This window comes from Haemaphysalis longicornis, unplaced genomic scaffold, assembly GCF_048455015.1.
Source record: "Haemaphysalis longicornis isolate Haplotype H1 unplaced genomic scaffold, Haemaphysalis longicornis Haplotype H1 scaffold_2, whole genome shotgun sequence".
NCBI lineage: Eukaryota > Metazoa > Arthropoda > Arachnida > Ixodida > Ixodidae > Haemaphysalis > Haemaphysalis longicornis.
Window position 1 is genome coordinate 225,625,848 of NW_027526295.1, and position 22,643 is coordinate 225,648,490.

General features: G+C 47.5%; 1 protein-coding gene across 6 annotated transcripts in view; it reads left to right on the top strand.

Annotated features, from left to right (window-relative positions):
* Crtc (CREB-regulated transcription coactivator) overlaps positions 1 to 22,643 on the top strand; it is an 86,103-nt gene that overhangs the window by 16,888 nt on the left and 46,572 nt on the right. For 2 of the 6 annotated variants that reach the window (XM_077699522.1, XM_077699525.1), the window contains exons 3-10: positions 451 to 753; positions 2,119 to 2,183; positions 5,239 to 5,333; positions 7,258 to 7,338; positions 10,204 to 10,319; positions 13,155 to 13,216; positions 17,152 to 17,429; positions 18,636 to 18,949. In XM_077699522.1, the coding sequence (XP_077555648.1) occupies positions 451 to 753; positions 2,119 to 2,183; positions 5,239 to 5,333; positions 7,258 to 7,338; positions 10,204 to 10,319; positions 13,155 to 13,216; positions 17,152 to 17,429; positions 18,636 to 18,949 (1,314 nt within the window). The remainder of the gene's footprint in view (positions 1 to 450; positions 754 to 2,118; positions 2,184 to 5,238; positions 5,334 to 7,257; positions 7,339 to 10,203; positions 10,320 to 13,154; positions 13,217 to 17,151; positions 17,430 to 18,635; positions 18,950 to 22,643) is intronic. The other 4 variants (XM_077699527.1, XM_077699524.1, XM_077699526.1 and 1 more) reach the window with 4 other exon arrangements.

Genomic DNA, 22,643 nt, shown 5'->3' on the forward strand with positions numbered 1-22,643 from the left:
GTGCTTTGATTTTGTCCAAATGAAAGCGAACAATCCACCTGCAACTCACATGAACTGCGACCCAAGCAAAGCACACCAATTGAGGTTTCTGACCCTAGGGTATTTTTATGCATCAATAACTTTTGTTTTTCTCCCGAAATAGTCAATCCTTGGCTAATATTATGTCCCCTCCTTAGCTGAAAGCTTTGGGAGACTGCTGGCTAACACGTTTTGCTCATGGTGTCATTGATTGAGTTGCTGATGTTCATGCACTGACCCGTGCTGAAGGCAGCAAGGGAGTTCATAGTCGTGGCTGCTGCCACCTGCTATCACCACTAAGCGTTGTTATCTTGTCCTCTGTTTATACACAAGGATGTTCAGTTTTCTCAGTGTAGGCATGCTAAGAAAGCATTATTTATGTCCTCCTGGGCCGGAGAAAGGCTTGTAAGTAAGCCCGTGCTGTTGGTGCAGGGAGCGTACCCGAAGCACCAGCTGAGCATCTCGCCGTCGCTGGGCGCCTACCGGGGGGGCTCGCTGCCCAACGTGAACCAGATGAGCGGCGGGCCCGCCCACAGCATCGACCTGCAGGGGGCCCTCAGCCACCTGGAGGACATGCGCCACGGCCGGGAGGGAGGCGGGCCCCCCTCTATGGGGGGCGCCGCAGCGTCCGCCGGCGCCGCGGCCATGCTGCCCGACCGGCCGCACGTGCGCGAGAGGGGCCGCCATGCCACTGCCCCGCACAAGGGTGGCCGCCAGATGGCCTTCGACAAGCGGGTATCCTTCTCTGGGGGTTGAGCGGCGTCACTGGTGGGAACTGGGGCGAATTACCCAGGTGTTTCCGTTTCAAAAATGTCCATTGCAGTCGGGATGTAGTTGCACTCGCAAGGTATGGGACTAGTGACGTGCACAGGAACTGGCGCCACGCCCTGCTTGTGCTGCTTCACACCTTGCGGTCTGTTTGACCCACTCGAAATGGACATATTGAATTGGAAATGAAATAGACGGAACTGAGAATTCCGCCCCTGGTCGGATGAGAGGCATTGGGTCGGGCCCATTGCCTATAGTGTGTGAGGCACTGCGGGGGTGGGCTGCCTTGGAATGTGGGGCTGGGTTTAACACCCACATGTGGGTGGTGTGCATGTATCGTGGTGGCCGCTAGGGGTTTGACAGCGGGCCACGTTTTCGCTGAGCTTTACCACCTTCACTTACTTTCCTTTGCTAAGCATCACAGTGGGTAAGTTAAAGGAGCACTGACACCAATTTTCGGCGTTAATGTTATTGCACAGTTCGCTTCCTTCACTCAACAGAATACCGTGGCTGAAATATGAGCGGCCTGCGACGCGAAGAACATAGTTCAATTGGATCGCATTTATCGCGCCGAAGGAGCAGCGCGCGGAGCGGCACTCAGCAAATGGACATCAGCGTGACATCACTCCAGGAGAGGAAAAAGAAGTGACGCGCAACGCTCGTCAAAAACTCGTGACGTCACTTCACGCGTGCGGCCCCACGAGCGGCGAGCGGGCGCATCCCCCTCTCAAGCGGGCGCCGGTGACGTCCGCACAAAGCGGTGAGGTCAAACAGGGAGGCTGTCATATGCGCCGTTCGGGATGAAAGCGCGGGAATTTGAAACAAACGATTTTCAGGCCGTTCAATGTAATTAACTATCGCGCGCTGAAGTATTTGAAGTGCTGTTTCAGGTTCGCCAGACCATTAAGCATCGATAAAAGCAATAAAAGTGTAACATAAAATTTTCGTGTCAGTGCTCCTTTAAGTGTCAGTCAAGCAGCTAGAACAGGTAGCATACGTTAACATTGCCTGGTTTTAGTGTACTAATGGGAATCCTCCTGTTTTTATGGAAACATAGAGCATAGTGCAGTTTTACTTCGAGAATTGTTGACAAATTCCTTGTGTGGAGGTGGTTTCCTTTCCTTCAAAAGCAGCAGAAATTGCATATGTAATTGTGTGGGACATGGAGCAAAATTTACCCCTCCACCTGACTGATTTTAGAGTGAGGCGCACCTCTTCGGCGGCTGCATGTCTGCCTCGTTGTGTGTGCACGCCTCCAGTGATGTATGCCTCGCAAAGGAGTGTGGAAAGAGGTGCCTCACTTATCCTTGACGAACGAACCCCTGACCTCAGGCTGACGTGTCTCCATACAACTCGTCCCTCTACCTATCCCCGCCGCCTGATACCAGCTGGAGAAGGTGAGTGCTGCCGCGGGCTGTGCAAGTGGCGGCCGGTAAAGCTCTAAGCCACTTATATGCGTCTGACTTGAGTGGGGCTGCCACAATAGGCAGTGCTGCAGGGGAAGGAAAAATTAAGGCTCCCTGGCATTTTTCCACTAGCTGTCCATCTTATTCTGTCGGGCTGAACGCGTGACTTGCTAGCAGCTCTAGAGGGACACTGAAGTATTAGATCTAGTTGACCTACATCGGTAGACTAGAATGCATTGAGTACATAATACATAATGCTTGTGGTAGCAGCAGTTAGCTAATTTTTGTGTACTGTGTGTGTGTGTGTGTATGAGAAGGGGGGGGGGGGGGAATGTTACAGCAGAAACTTGTCGGTGCTGATATTTGCACATTGTGGTGCGCTTTTAGTTTTGCTTTAGGTGCTTTTCTCTTTCTGCTTTTACCACTCGAACCTGCAGTGCCATCTTACAAACATCAATTGGAGTGTTGTTGCTTCACTTTTTGAATGACTGGTAAATAGTGGCTCTGTGCTTTGAGTGAGTAATCGAAAAAACACAGAAAAAAGAACAAACACAAATAGAAAAACATATAGAAAAAGGAAAAGAGAACGCAGAACAGTTGAGTCAGTCAAAAATGGTCTATTTGCGCATTATGATTTTTGAAATTTTCGGGCTGGCTATGGTAGGTGTAACATAGCAAAGGCGGAAGGTGTGACATGTGCGAAATGTGTAACATGGCAAGTTAGTTACGCGTCTGCCGTTGGACGACAAAACGCACAAAAGGCACTAGCTATGTGGGTTCAACCCAGAAGAAAATGTGATCCGAACTGCCAGACAAATAATCTGCATATGTAAATCAGTCTTTGTTAGCCATCTGGTCTGGTCGACAAAGTGTTTTTTTTTCTTTGTTTTCTTTTTTGCTCAACCCCCCTCGTCTTGGCATCCTCACCTACTCACCCAATTGTCGGCCAATCAGCGACAACTCCTCCTCTTCCTCCTCTTCCTTACCTGCCAAACTCCTCTCCAGGCCTCACTTTTTTGGGCTTCACATTTTGACCACAAGATTTTGGGACAGCTGACCTAAAAAGGATTTGCATTAAAAAACAGAGCCAGATGCTACAGCCAATGTGAAAAGCTGGGACGCCTCACTGTCATTGTGCTCTTTTGTCACTGTCAGGCAGAGCAAGACTTTAAGCACAGAACAAAAAAGAAACGAAAGGCAAAGAAAGAATGTGTGATTGTTCAAAGCATCATTTTCCAAACCCCGATAGAATGGGAACTTATTGCTGTAAAAAAAAAAAAGAATTTTTTTTTTTTTGAGGCAGACAGACAATGCCGGTGTTTGGCATCAAAGCGTATAGTCCTCTTGGGATGATGAAGATATAAAAGGGCAAACAGTGCACAATTGCCAACTGTTTTCTGAGCACGTGAGTGTAAAAGTTGAGGGATATGTCTAGTGTGCGCGCACAAGTGGTGTGTATCAGATGCTTGCAGACCTGTAAATGTGGATGTCATGTTACCCAGGGAACAGTGCACAGAGGCTTGCATCTTTAAATGGCAGCATTTTTTTGGTAACTTAGTTAGCTTCCTTGAATTTGCGTTTTTGCTTTTAACTTTTTCGCCTATGTGGTTCACTTTCCCCTTCACTCGTGCTGTCAAAGGGGCTGGACTGGCTGAACCATGTCACTTGCACCTGTCATTGTTTGCTTTTACTGTTTTCTCCATTTTTTTGGAATGCATGCCAAACAAATGCATACAGGAATGCATGCCTGTATGACAAATAGGGCAACGACTTGAGTGTAGTGTGATTCTGTTGCCGGAAAGGTGCAAGTGTCTCGATGTGCTAGCCTCCGGTTCGTGTTGCGTATTGTGGGGGACTGTCTTCGAACGGTCAGTTGAGAAGTAACGTGCTCACTAAAGTTTTGGTGCGTTCTGTGCCCTCACACACTTGGGGATAAGAAATAAGCATCACAGATTAGGGAACCAATTCATCTAGATGATGTCCTAGCTTAGGCAAGGAAAAAAAAATTCGCCGCGTATCGGCTCCTTTTGTTGCAAATGTCGTCAAAAGACGATAGTTCACCGGCGCGCCTGGCAAGTAAATGCACCGGCGCCCCTGGCAAGTAAATGCCTCCCTTCTCTTTCCTACTCACCTCTCATGCTGTTCCTCTCCCGTCTGGCTCCTCCCAAGATAACGCGCTTGAGGTTTGCTCAAGACAATTTAAATTCCAGTGCGTTCCACTGTTCCAAGATGGGTTCCTCGATGCCAGCGCTGCCATACGGGGGAGACGCGCGTGAATCGAGACACCCTACTGCAATGTTTATAGAACCACGTTGGCCTACTCCTTGAGTGTTCGAAGTGGAACGTGGAACCTATCTAGTGGAACCTTTTGTTGCCGTTGCCATTTTATTTTTTTAAATGCCGCCTGGTAGCACGGGTAGCAGCAGGCGACGGTTTCTGCAGTTGATGTAGAATTTTATTTGCTATTGCAAAAACCAAGCATCCGTGTATCTTTTAATAAAGGAACACTGCAAATGTCACTCATGTATTGATTTTCTGCCTTATACTTGCGTAATGCCTTGTTCTTGTTCAACAATGTTGACAAGTATGAACATTAAAGCCGAACTTAGACGTTTTAGATGGCTGTGGGTATACAAGACAATTGCGCAGTTTCTGCTTCACTTTGGCCGCATGGCTGATGCATGGCTGAATCGAGTCACAGACAGACAGACAGATCCGACAGACAGACATACAGGCAGACAGAAATTTCTGCGTCTATGTAGCCCAAGAAAGCTATCGTCTTTAAAAGTAGAGTTGGGCTGGCCATGTAACGTGGAGGGCCTATGACTGGTGGATCATCCTGGTATCTCAGAATGGCTACTGAGTAGCCTGACTAGAAGTAGGAAAAGTGGAAAAGCCAATTGAGGGATGAGATGAGAAGGTTTAGGGAAAAAAGAATGAATTCTAACGGAGCAGGATGGGAGCAGTTGTGAAGCCTGTTGGGGAGAGAGGCCTCCAGCCTGCATAGGACAGGACAGTGATGGTGGTACGGTCTCCCATTTTGCAGGACCAACTCGGATTCTGCTCTGCACCAGAGCGCGCAGGCACCACAGGAGAGTTTCCCGGGGGCTGGGCCGTCCTGTGGTCAGCGCAGAGGTACCGGTACGCACTGGGGCTTCTCTTTCTCTCTTTCTCCGCCCTGTTTCTCTGCTTGCTCTCTCTTTTTCTCTCTCTCTCTCTCTCTCTCTCTCTCTGTGCTCTCACCGCTGTGCCTGAGCGGCGGCCAAGACGTGAAGAAGAGCCTGGCGCCGACACTGGCTTCGTTCTTGTCTGCTGCGTTGCCGGCTCACTTGCATGAGCAAGGGAATCCAGTCCTCCTGGTGATGGGAGAGCATGGCACTGCTTGCCTCTGAGCCTTCCTGATGCCAATGCTGCATGGGGAAGCTTTTCTCTTGGGGATTTTTGCACTTTACCTCCTTTTTGTCACTTTTGTCAGCGTGTTTTTTTTCTTCTTTTACGTGTGGTTGCAAGTAACCAATGACTTGATGGACAAGGCTGCTAGCTTCCACTAACTTTTAAGCTTGTCTGCAGACTTACATGTGTCGCATTTTCTTGGCTATAACGCATGGTAAGAATGCGCAAAAAGGAAAGAAACAGTTTTTTAAGTTTTTTATCTCGAGCCACCACTACCTGACATTTTGAGATGTGCCAGTAGGCTGAATATATTCTTGTACGGCCTGTACAGAGTTTGGGAATTTCTGAACACCCTTCATTTAAAATGAAAAAATTCTAACGTTTCTTGGGTTTCGAAGCTTCTTGAATCTAACAAAACAATTTCGTATCTGGGTACTTCTTGTATCTATCTAGGAGTTCTTCAAAAATGTATTCCATTTGCAGAATACGTCGGAGGCTGCCATTGGTTTGCGTAACCAGTGAAAACCAACAAGGCTCCGCAAAAAAAAGATTTTTTTCCAACAGTAAAGTTTTCTGAGATATGTGTCGCTAAAAAATTGGCATTACCACTGGGATAGGGAGCTTCTGCGGTAGCAAAGTAGCTATTGAAGTGGTTTTGGTTTTAGCTGAAGGTGAAATGTAAGGTTGACTTGCAAGTTTCTTCAGTTTGGTGGCACTCAGACTGTCCTAGTCTGTCTGGAAAAGAAAAAAATGTAGAGCAGTGTCATATTTTAAGTGTTGGTGTGCATGCGGTACAGTCTTCTTGCAACCTTACACGAAAAAGCTCTTATCTCTCTATGTTACCTTTGACTTGTCAATTGTGTCTCTGTTTGACAAGTTTTATGGCCACCTACGCTACACATTAGGTTTCAAATTTCATTATGGGACAAAAACAACTCCTTAACTAGACTTCGGGAATCATGCTTAACGAATGTGAGTGTTAGGATAACTGCATTGTCTGTGATTCGAACTGTGAGTCCCTAGTTTTCTAGACGTATTTTTACTTCAGCTTGTTTGCTATTTAATGCTGTTGGTCATTGCCTGACTACAGGATATTCTGCTTCCAGTTAGCGGTCAGTCATGGCTTGACAAGACATTTCTCTTGCCCCATTTTTGTTTAGGACAGGACAGCTTTGAACGAAAGGTCTTGTAACACGTCCAAGTGGCCTCTGTTTTCTCTGATTGGTGGGAAGGACTTTGGAGCATGAAAAATTGAATTTGGTTGTAGCACTGAGGACTGCAGTGACAGCAGTATGCCTGAAACTTTAACACGGACCGGAGCAGAAGTCGCTCAGAAAACCACATGACTGGAAAGGGTTGATGTTCCGCATTAAAAATAAATAAAATGAGGTTTCCCAAGTAACGCATTGAGACGTTTGAGTAATGACGAGTGACTTGTGGCACAGCAGCACTCGTGTCCAAGTACGGTGCAAGCAGTTTTCCATAAGATGTTTGGAGAGCAGTGCGAGAGATTTCTATCGAATTGTGTCGCAACGTGGAAGGTGACTGTTTTGACAAAAGCGCGTGATGTTTGTGCAGCTGTTGAGTGTGCTTGATGAAGGGAGACAGGATGTCTCCCCTGGTGCTCCACAGCCGTCCTCTTGTCTGTCGACCCTCACCGTCTCCCTTGCAGACCCTGTCACGGCTCGGGAGTTGGACCAGATGTACCGTGACTGTTCTGCGCGAGTTGACGGCTTTGGGCAGGAGATCCTGGGTAGGAGGGCCCGGGCGCGTGCCCTTTTCAGTAGTAGTAGTAGTAGTAGTCGCAGTGGTACAGTATGGCCCGCTTTTAACGGACCCGGTAACAGCGAAGTACCGAATGTTGGGAACCTATACGGTGCTCACAATGCTATCCAAACTGGCTTTATCTAATGGAAAGAATTGGAAGCCTGACTTGGGTGTTGGAGCAGGGTATTGGAAGCCTGACTTGGGTGTTGGAGCAGGGTCTGTGGGAGAACTGACCAAGTCTTTTGTTAACTGCGCCTAAGAAGTTGGGCTGGAAGGCTGGACTCGGGCAATACAAACTTGCGTCATTGTGTGCACTACAATGCACTAATTGGCTTTAAAGGGCTCACCGGAAACAGCCTTTGTGCGTGATTTGAGAATCGGCCTTCAATGCTGCCAGCAAGTCGGTAAAATTTGGCCCCTCACTGTCACAGAAGGCAAGACTCTGCTTCTAAACAAGTGGCTATTAGTCATAAGAGCCAAGTAACAAGCAATTTAGAGGTGGAGGCTGTGTGCAGCAGTTGTTTCGTTTGGCCTCTCCCCTATTTTATCAAAATTCAAATACAGTACAAAAAAGAAAAATACATACAACAACCTGGTTCTGAATTTCTAGTAATATACAAGCGGGCTGTACTGTAGTAGCCGGAGTAAGGGTAGTGGTAGTGCCAGTAGTAGTAGTATGTAGTGTTTCCAGTCAAACCCTGCTACAACGAACTCCACTTCAATGAAATTTCTGCCTCATCGAAATATTTCCGAGTCTTCACCGCTACGAACCATTTGCCAGGCTTACTTTTGCTTCAATGAAATTATTGCTCCTTGGAGCTAGGTTTGAAATTCTATTTGACAATGAAATAAGCATAATGGCAGCCATCTGTAACATTTTATACATACGTGCGCCCATACCACCATCCATAACTCATAGATGGACGCCATTGTTTGTTGGTGATGATGATGTGGCTGGCCGTCTTTACAAGAGGCGCAGACCCGGTTTGCGAAGCCGGAGCCACAGCCAATCCGTATCCAGTTGAAATCACGCGAAAGTGCAGCATGCTGCTGGCACTGTGCCATGATGTACATGCACTGAGAAGCTGTCATTGCAATTTTCCTTCCACCATTCTTCAAAGTCAAAAGCAAAAATAATGTTTACTGTTTAGTCTTGAACCTGTGTCATCCAACCTTTATCGTGAGCGCGATCTTTATCGTGAGCACGCGCTTGCCTTCCGCTTGCCTTCCGAGGTCAGATGCCGCTGTGCCCAGTTAAGATAACAGGCGAGGCTGCTATTACAAGCAATTGGGGGAGGGGGGCTCTATGATTTAGCAGCTATCTGCAAGTAATCAGCTCTGTAGATGTGCCTTGTTGTACAGTGATATGTTTTTGGAGCTGCATTTCAGTCTCTCCCCCCTCCGTTACGTGCTGTTTACATAAACCACCTGGACGTTTGTTATCGGATTAAACTTGATGTAATTGCGCATCACTCCTTTTTCTAAAGATTGCATTATGCGGTCAATGATGTGGATAATATACGGGGGCATTTTTCTTGCCCTTTGGGGTGTGTTGGGGCAGATTTCGCCGTAACAAATTTCCACTTCAGCGAAATTTTTTGCGCATCTCGTCAGTTTCGTTGTAGCGGGATTTGACTGCAGTAGCATGGATGTCAGTGCAGTGTGGGCAAGAACTGGGTGTGCAGGGACCCTGTTCTGGTGCCCTGTGTGAGGGGTTCACATTGTAACTGGGGTGTTGACAAAGAGGGTGGGTGTTTGTTGGTGTCGCTGGTGTTTCACTGTGCTTGGGCATTGACATTGAAAGTGTAGGGCATTGAAGGGGTTCTAAAACATTTTTTTTGAACATGGTAAATGAACTTACACTGACATGACAGGGGTGTGCTTGAGGGAATCTGAGCAAAATCCTGCTCTTTTCCGGATAGGAGGAAGCTCACAATTTTGCTGTGATCTTTGCACCACTCTCCTGCACCTAGTTCGGATCCCCTATGTCCTTTGCCACAATTATGCGTGGTTGCCGTGTTTAACTCATCATAAAGCAGAGATCTCTTCCAGATAGCTTTTTCTGGGCTATCCTCGTAATGCGGAAGTGCCGACTTTGTATCATCTGGTCACCATCGATGCGGAGACTTTTCTTAAATTAGTATTGCCCTCACCATGATTGTGCGCTATTTGGTTTATCTGTGTTAGTTCTGTTTCTGATTTTTTTTTTTTAAAGGTATCTTATCACACATCTTGCTGCTAGGACCTGAGAGCTTGTGCATTTGCTGCCGTAAGGTCAGTCCTTATTGCCCCCTGCCTTCCATTTGATATGGTGCACATGAAAATTGCCCTCGAGGCAAGCTTGGCCCCTTCCTCTACTTTGAGAAGAATTGATGTTTGAGGCCACGTGCTTCCTACCTCAGCAATGCTCTCGGCACTTGCCTATGCAGTGGCTGTAACATTCCCTGAAGTGGTTTTCTGCGGTGTGCATGCTTGGAAGAATGTAACTTTATGGAAAGCTTCACCAGGTTTCTTTTTAAATCTATCTTCCAGCATGTTCTTGTCTGAAAAAAAAAAAAAGGTTTTTGGTTCAATTTAAATTAGCTTCCGGGGATGTCTTATGTCTTTTGCCTGCCCTTGTAATGTACATGCTCTTTGCAATCCTACCCGGAGGAGCATTTTTTAAGTCCTGCTTCACATCTCTTGTGCACTTGAAGAAGTGTTTTTGCATGCTTTCCCTCTCTCTTTACATCTACTTTTTGTAAATGTTCTCTATTCACTGGAGTGGTTTTATATTTTTCCCACTCAGCTGTTTCTGGGGGCTGGTGTCTCCCCCTCTTTGATGTTCTGCACCCTCCTCTCTGATTAACAGGCCTGCCAGATATGAACAGTATGGCGATGGATAACATGAATCTCAAGGGCTATTGGGACCCCAAAGGAGGAGGGGGCGGCGACTGCTATGGGAACAGCCTTTCCAATATGGGATGTGTAAGTCTCCCCCTGGTCTGTTCCTGTGCTTGCCTTTTGTGCAGCCTTGGAAACGTGGTACAGCGTTGGGGATTGGCTTGTTTTGAAGCACGCCGTTTTATGCCTCACACTGTACTACAAGGTCGGGCTGTGTATTGGTTTGGCGAATGGTGAATATTGCCACAGTTTTATGGCTGTGCATCATTGCTGTGTTGCAACATGCACAGAAGTCGTTATTGGGTAAGTTGCTTGCACACATCTGTCACCGCGTTACTGCATTTTAAAATACAATAACGGCACCATTTCTTCGTGCCTGCAAAGGCTAGGAAGGAATGATTAGGTTTTGATGACATCAAAAGGATCACGAAGGTAACATGTGACTTTGTCTGATTCGGAATGCAAGGTCTTTCATAACTCAATATTCTAATTATAAAAGAAACAGTGCTGCTGTCGCTGAGGGATTTCAAGCAAACTTTGGATAGATTTCAGATAGGCTTTTGTTCATAGGAGAGAACTTTAGAAACTCGCCTTGTCGTCGTAGCTCGCCCCACAACGTACCGTCGTCATGACGTCCCACGCAAGCTTCGAAAAACAAGTGGTTTATAGTCGTAACTGCTCGAAACTTCTGAACCGCTGGCGCTTGTCATACATCTCCCCGTTATTTAGCGCAAAGAAAGCTGCTGGTATAATTCAGGCAGAATACATGTAATTAACTGGCAGCCCCCATGTTCATTTAGTTAGGAATGCTCCTTGGGTTGGTTTTTACGGTAGTAACCAGAAAAAAGTGGCAGTGCAAAAAAAAAAAAAAACGGTGTATTCCAAACTGTGCAGTAAGACTCTGGCACGTACGGAATGAACAGAAGTACACACACACACAAAAAAAAGAGATAGCAACAAGTACCACTAGCGCTGTTTCAGGCAGGGGGCTTGCAAGCACTGCAAAGGCGGGAAATTTGAACTGCATTGGACAAACCTCCGTTGAATTCACAAGAAAGGAGTAAGACAGGGTGGCAGAGCGTGATAGGTGGTAGCAGTGAGCGGATAACGGCGCCACAGCCCATTATGATGAATCACTGCTCTGCACTTCAGACAGCTTTCAAGTTGAGTGGAACGGCTCTAATTTTTTTAATCAAGGCAGCAGTCAAAAGTACGTAGTCAGTATACTGAAATAAGGTCGTAAGCAGGGTCTGGCAGAAATTGGCAGAAAGTCCTTATCCTGCCAGCTTAGTGGCAGGATAAGCTGGCGGGAAATAGAAATATTGCCGGCGCCAGTTAATTCTGGTGGAACTTCGCACAAAGTTTTGGGCGGCACGTGGTTTATGTCATGACACGGCCGTGCATTCCGTTCTTGTTTCTGGTGAAGTTCTCTGTGGGAGGGTTGTTTGGTTAGAACTCAACAACTTTAGCTGAATCAAAACAAGGTACAAAGCTTGTGATAAAGGGAGGGAGGGAGAAGGGGGAATACAACTATTGTGTTCTGCCTTAGTTTGCTAATTGCTCGCTCGTTTGTCAAGGTGAGCTTTGACAAACAAAGTGGCCATGCTATTAAAAAAGCCGTAGCGTATTTATTGTTATAAGGTGGTCATGATTATAAGGCGGGGGTGCAGTTTTTTTTAAGTTTGTTACATCGACCTGCCAGTCTTTCCAGTGAAGCAAAGGTGTATTACTAATCGTATGGATTTTAACATCAAAAAAGAAATTTTTAATAAGTTCCAGTTGTTGGAAAAATACAGTATGTGTTTGTGTCTACCGTTAGCATTTTTACAAGCTGTGTCCGTAGTTCGCAATCTTTAAATTTTGTGAATCAACTACAAAAGAAGCAAGAACGTTGAAGGAGAGAATAACCAAAACCTGTTTGAGATTAGCTGTAAATGTAAGGTGTGCGTAGAAGTCTATCAGGAATTAACTTTACTTGCTGGCTGAGATATATATATATATATATATATATATATATAATAAAAATTTTAGCTAAGTGTCTTGGTACAAAGTAACAACGTTACTGTGTACATTTTTTTTTATCTTAGAGTGCCCCTCTAATGGGCATCATTTTGCTTTTGCCTCGAGATGAGTTTGGAAAAACTCGTCGCCAACAATTATAGCCACACCACTGAAATGTATGAGTATGCGGAGTAGTGCAAAGGCAGCATGATATAGAAACGTAAAGTGTGGCTGTCTAAACAGATGGCTCCGAAGTAGTGGACCATTCGCGCCCCTCTTGCATTTTACATGGGTGTTATTGTGTCACTTCTTTATGATAAGTGTTAGGCTTCATTGTCTGGCCGCCTTGGCCGCTTTTCTGGTGGAGGTGAAAAGCGAAAACGCCGGTATGTTCGAGATTTCGGCACACGTTAAAGATCCCCTGCAGGTGGTCAAATTAATCCGGAGCCCTCCACTATGGCGTGCCTCATCGCCTGCATAGCATCGGCGCGTTAAACCTCATAATCAATCAATTTATTAGATGTAAGGCTGGGAACTGAAACTGTGTTCCCATACTGAGCCCCTGGATGCCTGAGTCGATCAGAAACTGTGGCAGGCGCACCGTAAAGCCTGCGACAAATAGCCAGTGGGACAACTTCAGTTGCAAAAAGGGAATGCCCTCATGAGTGAACATGCCAGGTTCTCCGTGTGATGCAGACTGCCTGAATTTCGGGCGGTAGGATGGAGCTGAGCTGTGGTTAAGGCACTAGTTTGTCATGTACTAAGTGCTGACATGCAGGGGGTGACCTTGGCCTTCTTCCGAGAAACCTCTTCTTGACTAGGACGTGCACTCTGCTTCTTGGTGGGCTTTGAACGATTTCCAGTGCTTAATTAGGTCATGCTCACTGGCTCATGTCTGCCGCCTCAATTATTACGCAGGGCATGTCTTCTCACCACCAGCAGCAGCACCGACCAAAATCCTGTGATGTCCCCGGAATAAAGTGAGCATGTCCCGGAGAAATCTCCTTCTTTACGTTTTGCATCTCCATTTTGGCCGGGGTCAGACTAGTTTTGCTTTTCGGACAATGTATTGGGAGCTCGTAGGTTTTTATGGCTACCCCTTATGAATGTAAAAACACGGAAACATCTGCGCAAAGTCTGGCATACTCTCTTTTTTTTTTTTTTTTTTCCCTGGAAAAGCTACTTCTAGGAAGAGGTGGGGGGTATCTGACCCCAGTGTTGGTATTTCTGAGCTGTGCTGAAATGCCACACTTGCTTGGTGTTACAGTGGCTGCGCCATTGTATGCTAATGAAAGGACAAGAATCATTGGGCTTTGAGGGGTCGCCAAGTTTGCAGCGCATGTCACGCTTAAATGTTGCACCCGGTTAAATTGACGCGACCGTTGAGGCTGACATTAGAATGCAGGTGCAGTTTGTATGCGAGTGAATGGGATATGACTTAATTTAAGGGGGGACATGGTTCTTAAAACTATTTGTTTTAATTTTTAGTAAACTCTGTGAAACTTGTCAGTCTTGCTGCTTTTCCCCCACTGATTTCAAAAATGGCATTATTTTTTTAGTTGGTCAATTAGTTCCCGAGATAATTAGACGTAATCAACCATTTTTGGAGGAACAATAGACAACAGTGTTGGTCATAAAACTGTAATCTTTAGTTTTCCCAACACTATGAACCCTGGTGACTGCTATAAGACAATCAATTTTTTGATGCATCGCTTGGAACTAATTTTACAGCTCATTAAACTTCAGTGTTTGAAATGGGCATTCGAAATAGTTCCTTGCCACTGATGCCACCAAGGTTTAACGAGCTGTACAATTAGTTCCAAGCAGTGCATCAAAACACCGATTCTCTTATTGCACTCACCAGGGTTCATAGTATTGGAAAATGTAAAGATTACAGTTTTATGGCCAACATTGTTTTGTCTATTGTTCCTCCAAAAATGGTTAACTGCGTCTAATTGTCTCGGGAACGAATTGACCAACTAAAAAAATAATGCCATATTTGAAATCAGTTGGGGAAAAGCAGCAAGACTGACAAGTTTCACAGAGTGTACTTAAAAATTAAAACTAATAGTTTTAAGAGCCATGTCCCCCCTTAATAATACTCAGCTTTTGCCAGGTTTGTGGAACAAGCGAACATTAAGGAAAAGATGTGGAGTAGAACAGAACAGGCATTTTGTCGAAGCATTGGAAGCGCGTGGGGGGTTCCTCTGACACTTCTGCAAGGCCCATTTAGGGATTACTGCACTTCCAGTTCCTTGACTGAAACTAACGCATAGTAACAAGTGCGGTGATGTGCAGTAGTGCTGACAACCCACAAGGGCATAAAAACTGTCTGCTGTGATTGCCAAGGAGCTGGGCGTTCTCAGGGATGGTGTTGTGGAGATATTGTGAGTTGGACTAGCTTCCTATGCTAATCATTATCATCATTCAGCCATCTACAAATTCAGTGCTTTTTTGCTGCCTAATGCTTCCTCTCCATTTAATGTTATTGTGAGTTATGCTTTTGATACAGTCGAAGCATATGTAATATACATATAAGCCTTGATTCTGGTATGCCTTTTGCATAGCTGCTGAGCTGAATCTTTTGTAGCCACAAGCCAAATCCTGGTAAGGGAATAAGCTGCAACTTTTTTTCGGGGCTTTGAACCCGATGCTCAGGTTCATTTGCTCCATAGAAAAGTTTAAAGGAAATTAAAAAATGCAGTGTATGCAATAAAATGCAATAAAAAGAAAGCTTCAGTGCATGATTGGGCAAACCAGCACTGCCTGAGAGTCAGCCGATTCGTGTTTCCATTTTTTAGTTTGATGCTGTTACTTGTAACGTTGTGTAATGTGTCACAGCCATAATTTAATAATTGACATGCTTGAATGGGACTGCATTGTGTTGGGATGGCTTAACCACTGCTATACTGGGCTTCAGTACCGTGTACCCTGGCCGCAGCTATGGCCATGTCAGGTTGAATGTCTGCTGGCTGGGGCCAGCTTAGTCAGCGATGAACAAGGAAGTTCCTAGGCAGTGTACGTGTGAGGGTTGAACATGTGTGCTGGCCAGTACTGTGGAGCATGGGTGTACTACCTAACTATGTCGAAAGCATTACTTTTCAGCCGCGAAGGGTGTTGCTTGCAAGCAATTAAAAACTCCTTATCGTGGCGCAGGAAGAGACAGAAGCTGTTCGTGCAGGCCACAGGCCATGTGCACTTTATGCTAATGGGCCAAATTAATTTGGCACCCGTGTGCCCTTTGGGAGACGCATTTGGTTATGGCCCACTGCACATAACTTCCCTTTTCTGAAAAACTGATTCAACCTTTTGCAGTCCGGACCTTTAACCCAATTTCTGGCCGCTCCAGTCCGCAGCTATTTTGCCAGTTTCTGGCACCGCAAGAAAAACCATGAACTGCCCAAAAAAAGAAATCGCATTCTTTTTTTTTTTGCGTTCTGCTTGCAACTTTTTTAATAATATTTGAGCAGCTTGTGAAACTGCTCGAAGCATTCTCCTGGGTGCAGGCCAGGGTTTTTACTTCAGGTTTTGCAGAACACCATAGTTTCCCTCCTGCCTCCTTTTGTTTTTCTGTCGCTACAAACAGCACAGCCTTCGTTGCTTCGGCCTGGGAGCTTGTAGACAAAATGGCTCGTCCCATCTAGCCTTTACTCGCACTCCATACGTGCAGACGGGCCCCGATTCGTGCCTCGAGCCCTCAGATCACCTACCAGCTGTTGGATAAGGTTTCGGTGGTACTGCAGTCCCATAAGGTTTCGGTGGTGCTGCGGTGGTACTGTGAAACTTTTTCGCCATGATTCTGCAGCTGTCTGCGCCTCTAAATAAAACTACGGGCAATGAAAACCTCTAGATGCCAGAAAAAAAGCTTTCGCCACCATTTCATTGACTTTCGGCAAAATGCGTAGCTCACAGAGTAATAATCCGCAAGGTTCTGTCTCCACTGCCATCGTGATCTTCGTCACTCGCTTCTGTCAAATCACTGTCATCACTAACCGATGGAGGCACGCAGTTCTCTTCCTCACTGAAGTCGTTGTCGCTTTCGCTAAGTGCACCCCCGTAGAACGCCAGCAATGAGGAAGCGGCCTTGCTTCTCAGCGAGCAGCATGCACGTGAAAGTGCTCTGGAATCCAGAAAGACCGTGCTGAACATTGTGCTGCACCCTAGTGCGAAAAGAAGAAAACTTCAACAAACAAGGTTAGCTTATCCCTCAAGAGATGGCGCATCTTGTTTGCAAAGGATGCGGGTGCATTGCAGTGAGAACAACCGCGAAATTTAACCTTGAATGCCCATGCAGGGCATAGCCCAACAACGGACCACCATAGCGGTCTGTTGCGGGCTGTAGCGGCCCGTAGCGGCCGTAGCGGTCCGTAGTGGTCTTGGCAACGCAAAACGGTCCTAGCGGTCTGTTGTCGGGCATGACCCGACAACGGACTGCAAAGTTAAGGTTAAAACCAGGCAATGGAGCAGCAAATGAGTCTGTGGCACCCACACCCAATATTTGATTTTGTGGCAGCTCAAGTAAACTCAGACTCTCCTCAGAGCTTTGCCTGTGCTTCTAAAGAGGGGGTGCCAGTTCAGACCGTGCGAAGGTGGCTTTGCACGAAGGCACATCACCACTACATTTCAGGCTGAAGTGAGGCTATGTAGCCTCCACTTGCCTCGCTCGAGGATGTGCTGCACTTTACGTCGTCAAGAGTGACCCTGAGTGGTCGAGGTTTTTGTGCTGGTTTCGCTCGTGTGTCGAGGTTTTGGTGCAGGTTAAAGATCCCCCGGTGGTCCAATTTAATCCGGGGCCCTCCACTATGGCACACTTCATAGCCCAGGTGTAGCTTTGGTGCGTTAAGCCTCAAAATTTACACATATCTTTTTGTTTCCATGCTGCTCTGTAGCTGCTACTGTTGTCCCCCCCGTGCAGCATCTACCTTCCCCAGGACGAAAGCGGGGACGGCTCCCTGGGGGCCGGCAGCCCCAACCCGTCGCTGGGCCCGCAGCAGCAGCAGGGCATGGGCCACCACCCCGGCAACGCCCTGCAGGCTCCGCCCCCGATGGGCAACGGCAACACGGGCTCCCTGCCGGACCTGACGAGCCTGCACTTCCCGCCACCCCTGGCCACCCCGCTTGATCCGGCCGAGGAGATGGCCCAGCAGCAGCACCAGCAGTCCGGCGGGGGACCCTTGCCACCCCTCCACCCTGGTCAGTCAGTCGGGGGGGGCCCACTCCTCCGAACGTAGGAGGGGCAGCGTTCGCATGCCTGTCTCGAACCATTCCTCGCTCTGTGGCTGGAGAAAAGTAGAAGCATGGGCATCCTGTACCTTATGAAGACGTTAGTGGAGACCCCCACTCGAGGCGAAGTTGTTAGCTAGGAGCAAAATCACGTAGATCCTACTTGTGACAGTCGTTATTTAGGAGCAGGGAGATTTACATTCCGCCCCTGGTGAAGTCTACACTGATTTCATGAATGCTTTGCATTCTGTAGGCTACCGGTGCAGTGATTTCTGATGCCTAATTGTTGCAGCGATTTTTCTGAAGTCTTTTTGGTTCTCTGAGGCCCGTTTTACGTTGCAATACTTTTGAAGGCTACAAAGGACACTAGATTTTAGAGGGGAGTATGTGTGGTCTACTGTTATGAGAAGAGACACACACAGAGCGCAGCTTCAGCTATTATTTACACGGTTTTTCACATTTTTTTTTTTTTCACATCACAAGCATGTTGCTGCAATTGCTTCTTGTATATTCCCGATTTCTTATGGCTACGGTGCTTAATTTTTATAGGGCCATCAGGAAATTGCAAGAAGCAGCTGCAGCAGCACACTTGTGACTTAAAAAAATACGAGCATTTATAATAACAAGCACAGCACGCTGTCATGAACGACCACAAAGTTGATTGGGACAAGGGGAGAATCGTCTCAACAGAAAAATTGGCAGCATCATGGCTACATCTGAAGTCGCTAATCGTACAGACCACACCAACATGGTGAATCGTAACGATTGAAATCTAAAGGTGATCACACGTGGTCTTTGCAGCGACTGTTCAAGCCCATTTAAACGAACCGATCCTGATAATGGAGATAACACCACAAACAACTAGGATGAAAGAAAAGGAAACCATACCACAGTGCTGACTTCAACTGTCGAACTTGAAGTCAGCACTGAGTAAGTAGCCCAAGCTCCCGCGTTCGTGTTTTCTGGTGATGTATTCATTGTGAACAAGGCTTTCGTGTTGGAAGCCAAAGTGTCAAGAATGACTTCTTTGGACTGTTTGGCATTCCCTATTGTGTGGTATGCTGCTATCTTGCCCGGTAATTTACCTCAGTGGCTCACAAAAAAAAAAAAAAAAAAAAAAAAAGCAAAGGAGAAGATGCCACCGCCGCACTTAGCGCTTGGCATACCCGCATGCAGGGAATGCGGGTTCCCCGGGATCCCCGCGGGGCTGTGCGAGCCCCTCGGGGGGCCGGCACGCCAGCCCGGGGCCTGCGCCGTCGCCGTCGTCGCGCCGCCGGGCGCACCACAACTCGACCAGCATGGTGCTGGGCCAGGGGGGCCGGCTGCACGGCGGGCCAGCGCCCAGTGGCCAGCAGCAGCCGCCCCAGCAGCAGCAGCAGCAGCCGCCCGCGGTGGGGGCCCCAGGGCAAGTACGTGCACACTCGCCCCTGCACCAACCACCACCACAACAACGCCGACACCGACCCCACCCACCCCGGATCACTGTCGAGGTAGGGAGGAGCAGGGGGAGGAGGGGGAGGAGGGGGGAGGCTGAGGGGGGAGGCAGTGACGGGAGAGATCCCAAACTGCTCGGCTGTGGACCCCTTTCAGAACAACAAGGGGAGGTGCGGACGTACTGTCGCAGCTTACGTTTGGATGGTGGGGGTCGTTGATTTGACCAGGGGCCGGATTCTCTAAAGCGACTGGCATTGTTTTGAAGTGACGCAGTGCATGTATTGTGTGCATTCGCATATGCATGTTTTCTGGGGTTGGGGCTTCGCTTGTGTGTGTGTGGGTTGGGGGGCAGAGAAAATTGCACGGGGCATCCCAGGAGGTTGACCTTGTGCTCCTGTCCAAAACAACAAGCAACAGTGAGCGCCATTTTGGACAGGGTCACAAGGTGCACCAGGGGGAATCTCCATGTGTTTTATACAGTTTCCTGCCCCCTCAAGTGACGCCCCAACCCCAGAATACATGCATTTCCATGCCAACACCGCATTGCTTTAGAGAACTCGGTCCCAGTATGAACTATTAACATGCAAGTTATGTTAGGATATTTTCTTCAGCTAGAGCAAAGCACCGCAAGTATGTGTGCACTTGAGTCAATCCTGAGCTAGCTGTGTCCCAATCAGGCAAGCTACGCTACGATTTTGCATTTTGCGCTCAGCATGGCTTGATTTTCATTCCCACCAGAAATAATTTGGCGAGCTAAGAGTGCCTTTCTTGTTGCTGAATAAGCACTAATGCGAAAAACACATCTGCTGTCACTATGAGTCAACAATAACCATTGTGCAATCTGGAAGGTCTTATGGGAAAAGTTCATCCTAAAGCAGTGCTGCAGGGAGAGGGGCTTTGCATAGGGCGTTGACTGAAAGGGGTCCACATGCTTTTTCCGTAATAACTGGGTCAGCATGTGTTTTTTTCATTGGCTCTTGGTCCCAATGGGTCCTCTGCCGTAATGGCACCTGCTTGACGCCCGTTTCCTTTTTCCTGCTACTCGATGGCCACCCAACGCACGCTGTAGTTGTGTAGCATCTCGGTAGGCCCTTGTGGAATGCATACAGCTCCTCATTGCACAGGCTGTGCCATCACAAAATGTCTGCCGCACGACTTTACTGTAGTTCTCTGTGGCTTTTGCTTCTGAAAGAGAAGAGAAATGGGGGGTTTTATTGCCTCTAGTTTCCTGTAGATTGCCGCAGGAATGCTTCAGTTTTTGTTAACCTAGTTTCTGATGGGGTTGCTTTGAGGAAAAAAAGCTTTAGGGCTGAAATAATGGTTGTTAAGCGTGTGACGACTGTGCTGTTATTATATCCCCCAATTTGCAAGGTGGTTGCTGTAAAATGTGTGTGCTTCAGCCTACGATTCGTGGCATTACAAATCATGAGTGGTGAAATGGGATTGGTGGAGCCTGCCCCAGTGTTTTTCAAAAAAAATCAGTATAGCAGACACACGTGTAAACATACAAGTGTGTGCAAAAACTTCTTTTGAGCGTATTCTTTTTAAAAGGCCCGAACTTCAGCTCTCAAACATTGTTAAAAGCAGGCTCTCACACTGCAACGGGTGGTAAAATTTGTCTCAGTGTCTATCTGCGTCGAATGTTTCGCATTGTCATACAAGTACTGTCAGAAGATGCACGTGGAACGCGAGAACGATTGCCTCTTGTTACTTCCGGTGCGTGTTTTATACTGCAGTTAAACCTGGACCTCTATGCAACGAAGGCGTTGCAATGGTTAACCTTGGTGTAACGAATTCGCTGCACTGATGATTTATTGTTTTTTGCACGTTTTCTGGAAAATAGGCTGGAGGAGTGCAATAATTTAGCGAACTTCACCCGCACGGCAAACTACCTTGCGTTTCCAATGTCAATGCGGCGTAGGTTCGGTGGTAGGCATGCCTGTCGGCACGTAGTCGCAAGTCTCCACTGCTATCTGTGGTTCCAGTTTGTCGGTGAGGAGTTTTGCTGCCAGAAAACGAAAAGTTTTGCCTTTTAAAGGCAAGCTCGCAAGTTTAAACGCCGTCTCCACTGGCGAGAAAGAAGGACGTCGCTGTCCGGTATACAGTAACCCAGCTGGCACGCTCTCAACAATTTTTAGTGCGGCAAAGAGCATCAAGTTCGTGAAAAGGCGCCCTTTCACCACAAGTTTGGTCCTTGAAATGGGTTAACTGAAAAACGGGTAAAAGTGATACAAATGTTACGTTTGTGAATACGGGGGTAACTGACCTTGCTTCTTTGGAGTGCCGTGTAGTGACTAAGTTTGCGGGAAAGCAGCAGGCGCGAATCCCGCACTGTCTTTTAAAGGGGCCCTGAAAGGCGTTTTGAGCACACTAAATGAACTAGCGCAATCGTTAGATTGGGTCGTCAACGTCATCTGTGCCAAGTATTACTCTTTTACGCGCAGCGGAAAGCTCACGATTTTCTTGCAAAGTTTGTCGCTTTTTTCTCACCCTTCCCTTCGTGTTTTTGGACGCCGCCATCTTCACATGTGTACGTCATCGATTCCCAGATGTTCGTCATGAGCTAGACATCCTGCTATTGGGCGACTTTTTCACGCACTTCCGGCAAAGAGATGAGTCGTCTGCTCAGCGTCGGCTCGCCAGCTGATCTGCCAGCGTAGTGCCGGAGTGCTTGGACATTTTACGACAAACGAAACAAGTGTAAACAAACGCTTAACCATTTGTATTGAATGCAACACGGCCACAACACGACACGGATATTCTCTTACCCGAGTAAGTTCCATAAAGAAAGCGTTGAAGCCCCGTGGAACTTCTTTCGTGCAATAGCAGAGAACGCCCTGAGCCGAATGCCCGGGTTTGACGCACACATTTTATTCGACTTCAAAATAATCCAGAGATGCGTTTCGAACGAACACAACGTTACGACATGCGTTGCAAGTGTGAACAGCGATTGCCAGACGATGGGTTGCCTCCTCCTGCCCGTCGTAAATTCGGCACTCACCTCGCGCGCGGTTTGCGGGGACGACCAGCAAGTCACTTAACTCTGGCGCACAAGCCGAGATGGCTTTTATCCACGCACACTGCACATACCCCATGCGAGGTTGAGTCGTACGTCGCTCGAGAAAGATAATCCAGACCATGGGAAGCATTATCCAACCGCAGAAGCACAGCGCCGCATTTCATCGTGAAACAAAGGCGTCCACAACACACACACCATCGCCTCCTGTAATGCCAAACGCATCTCGCACTTCCCAATGGGAGTGAGTGGTACGCCTGCAGTATCCACATGCCGCGAGGTGGGGCCCCGAGCTGAACCGGTACCACGGAACCGTGACTGACTTCTAAAGTGGTTTGTGCCTTGTTGCCAAGGCAACCGATGTTTGAGATTGTCAAAGAATTGGCGCTCGCTCCAGCGCTAGAAAGCTCAGAGCCGCGGCGGAGCATAATTTGACAACGTTGCCGCTCTCCACCACGCATCGCCCCAAGCTGAACTGGTCACATGATTGAAGCACATGATTGAAGATTTTGTGCACGGGTTCTGTATCGGTTTAAAATGTCTTTTTCACATGCCGCGGGCAGGAATTACCACCGCCGCAATATAAGACCCGGCACCAGCGGGGCCGCATCTGATACGGCGCTTTTTGGATAAACAGTGCGCTTTGCATCAAAGAGAACGACCGCAAGTTTCTCCTCGTGCGGCTGTGAGTTCGCCGCCGATAAAAAGTCACATGCCACCGATAGCATTTGCCA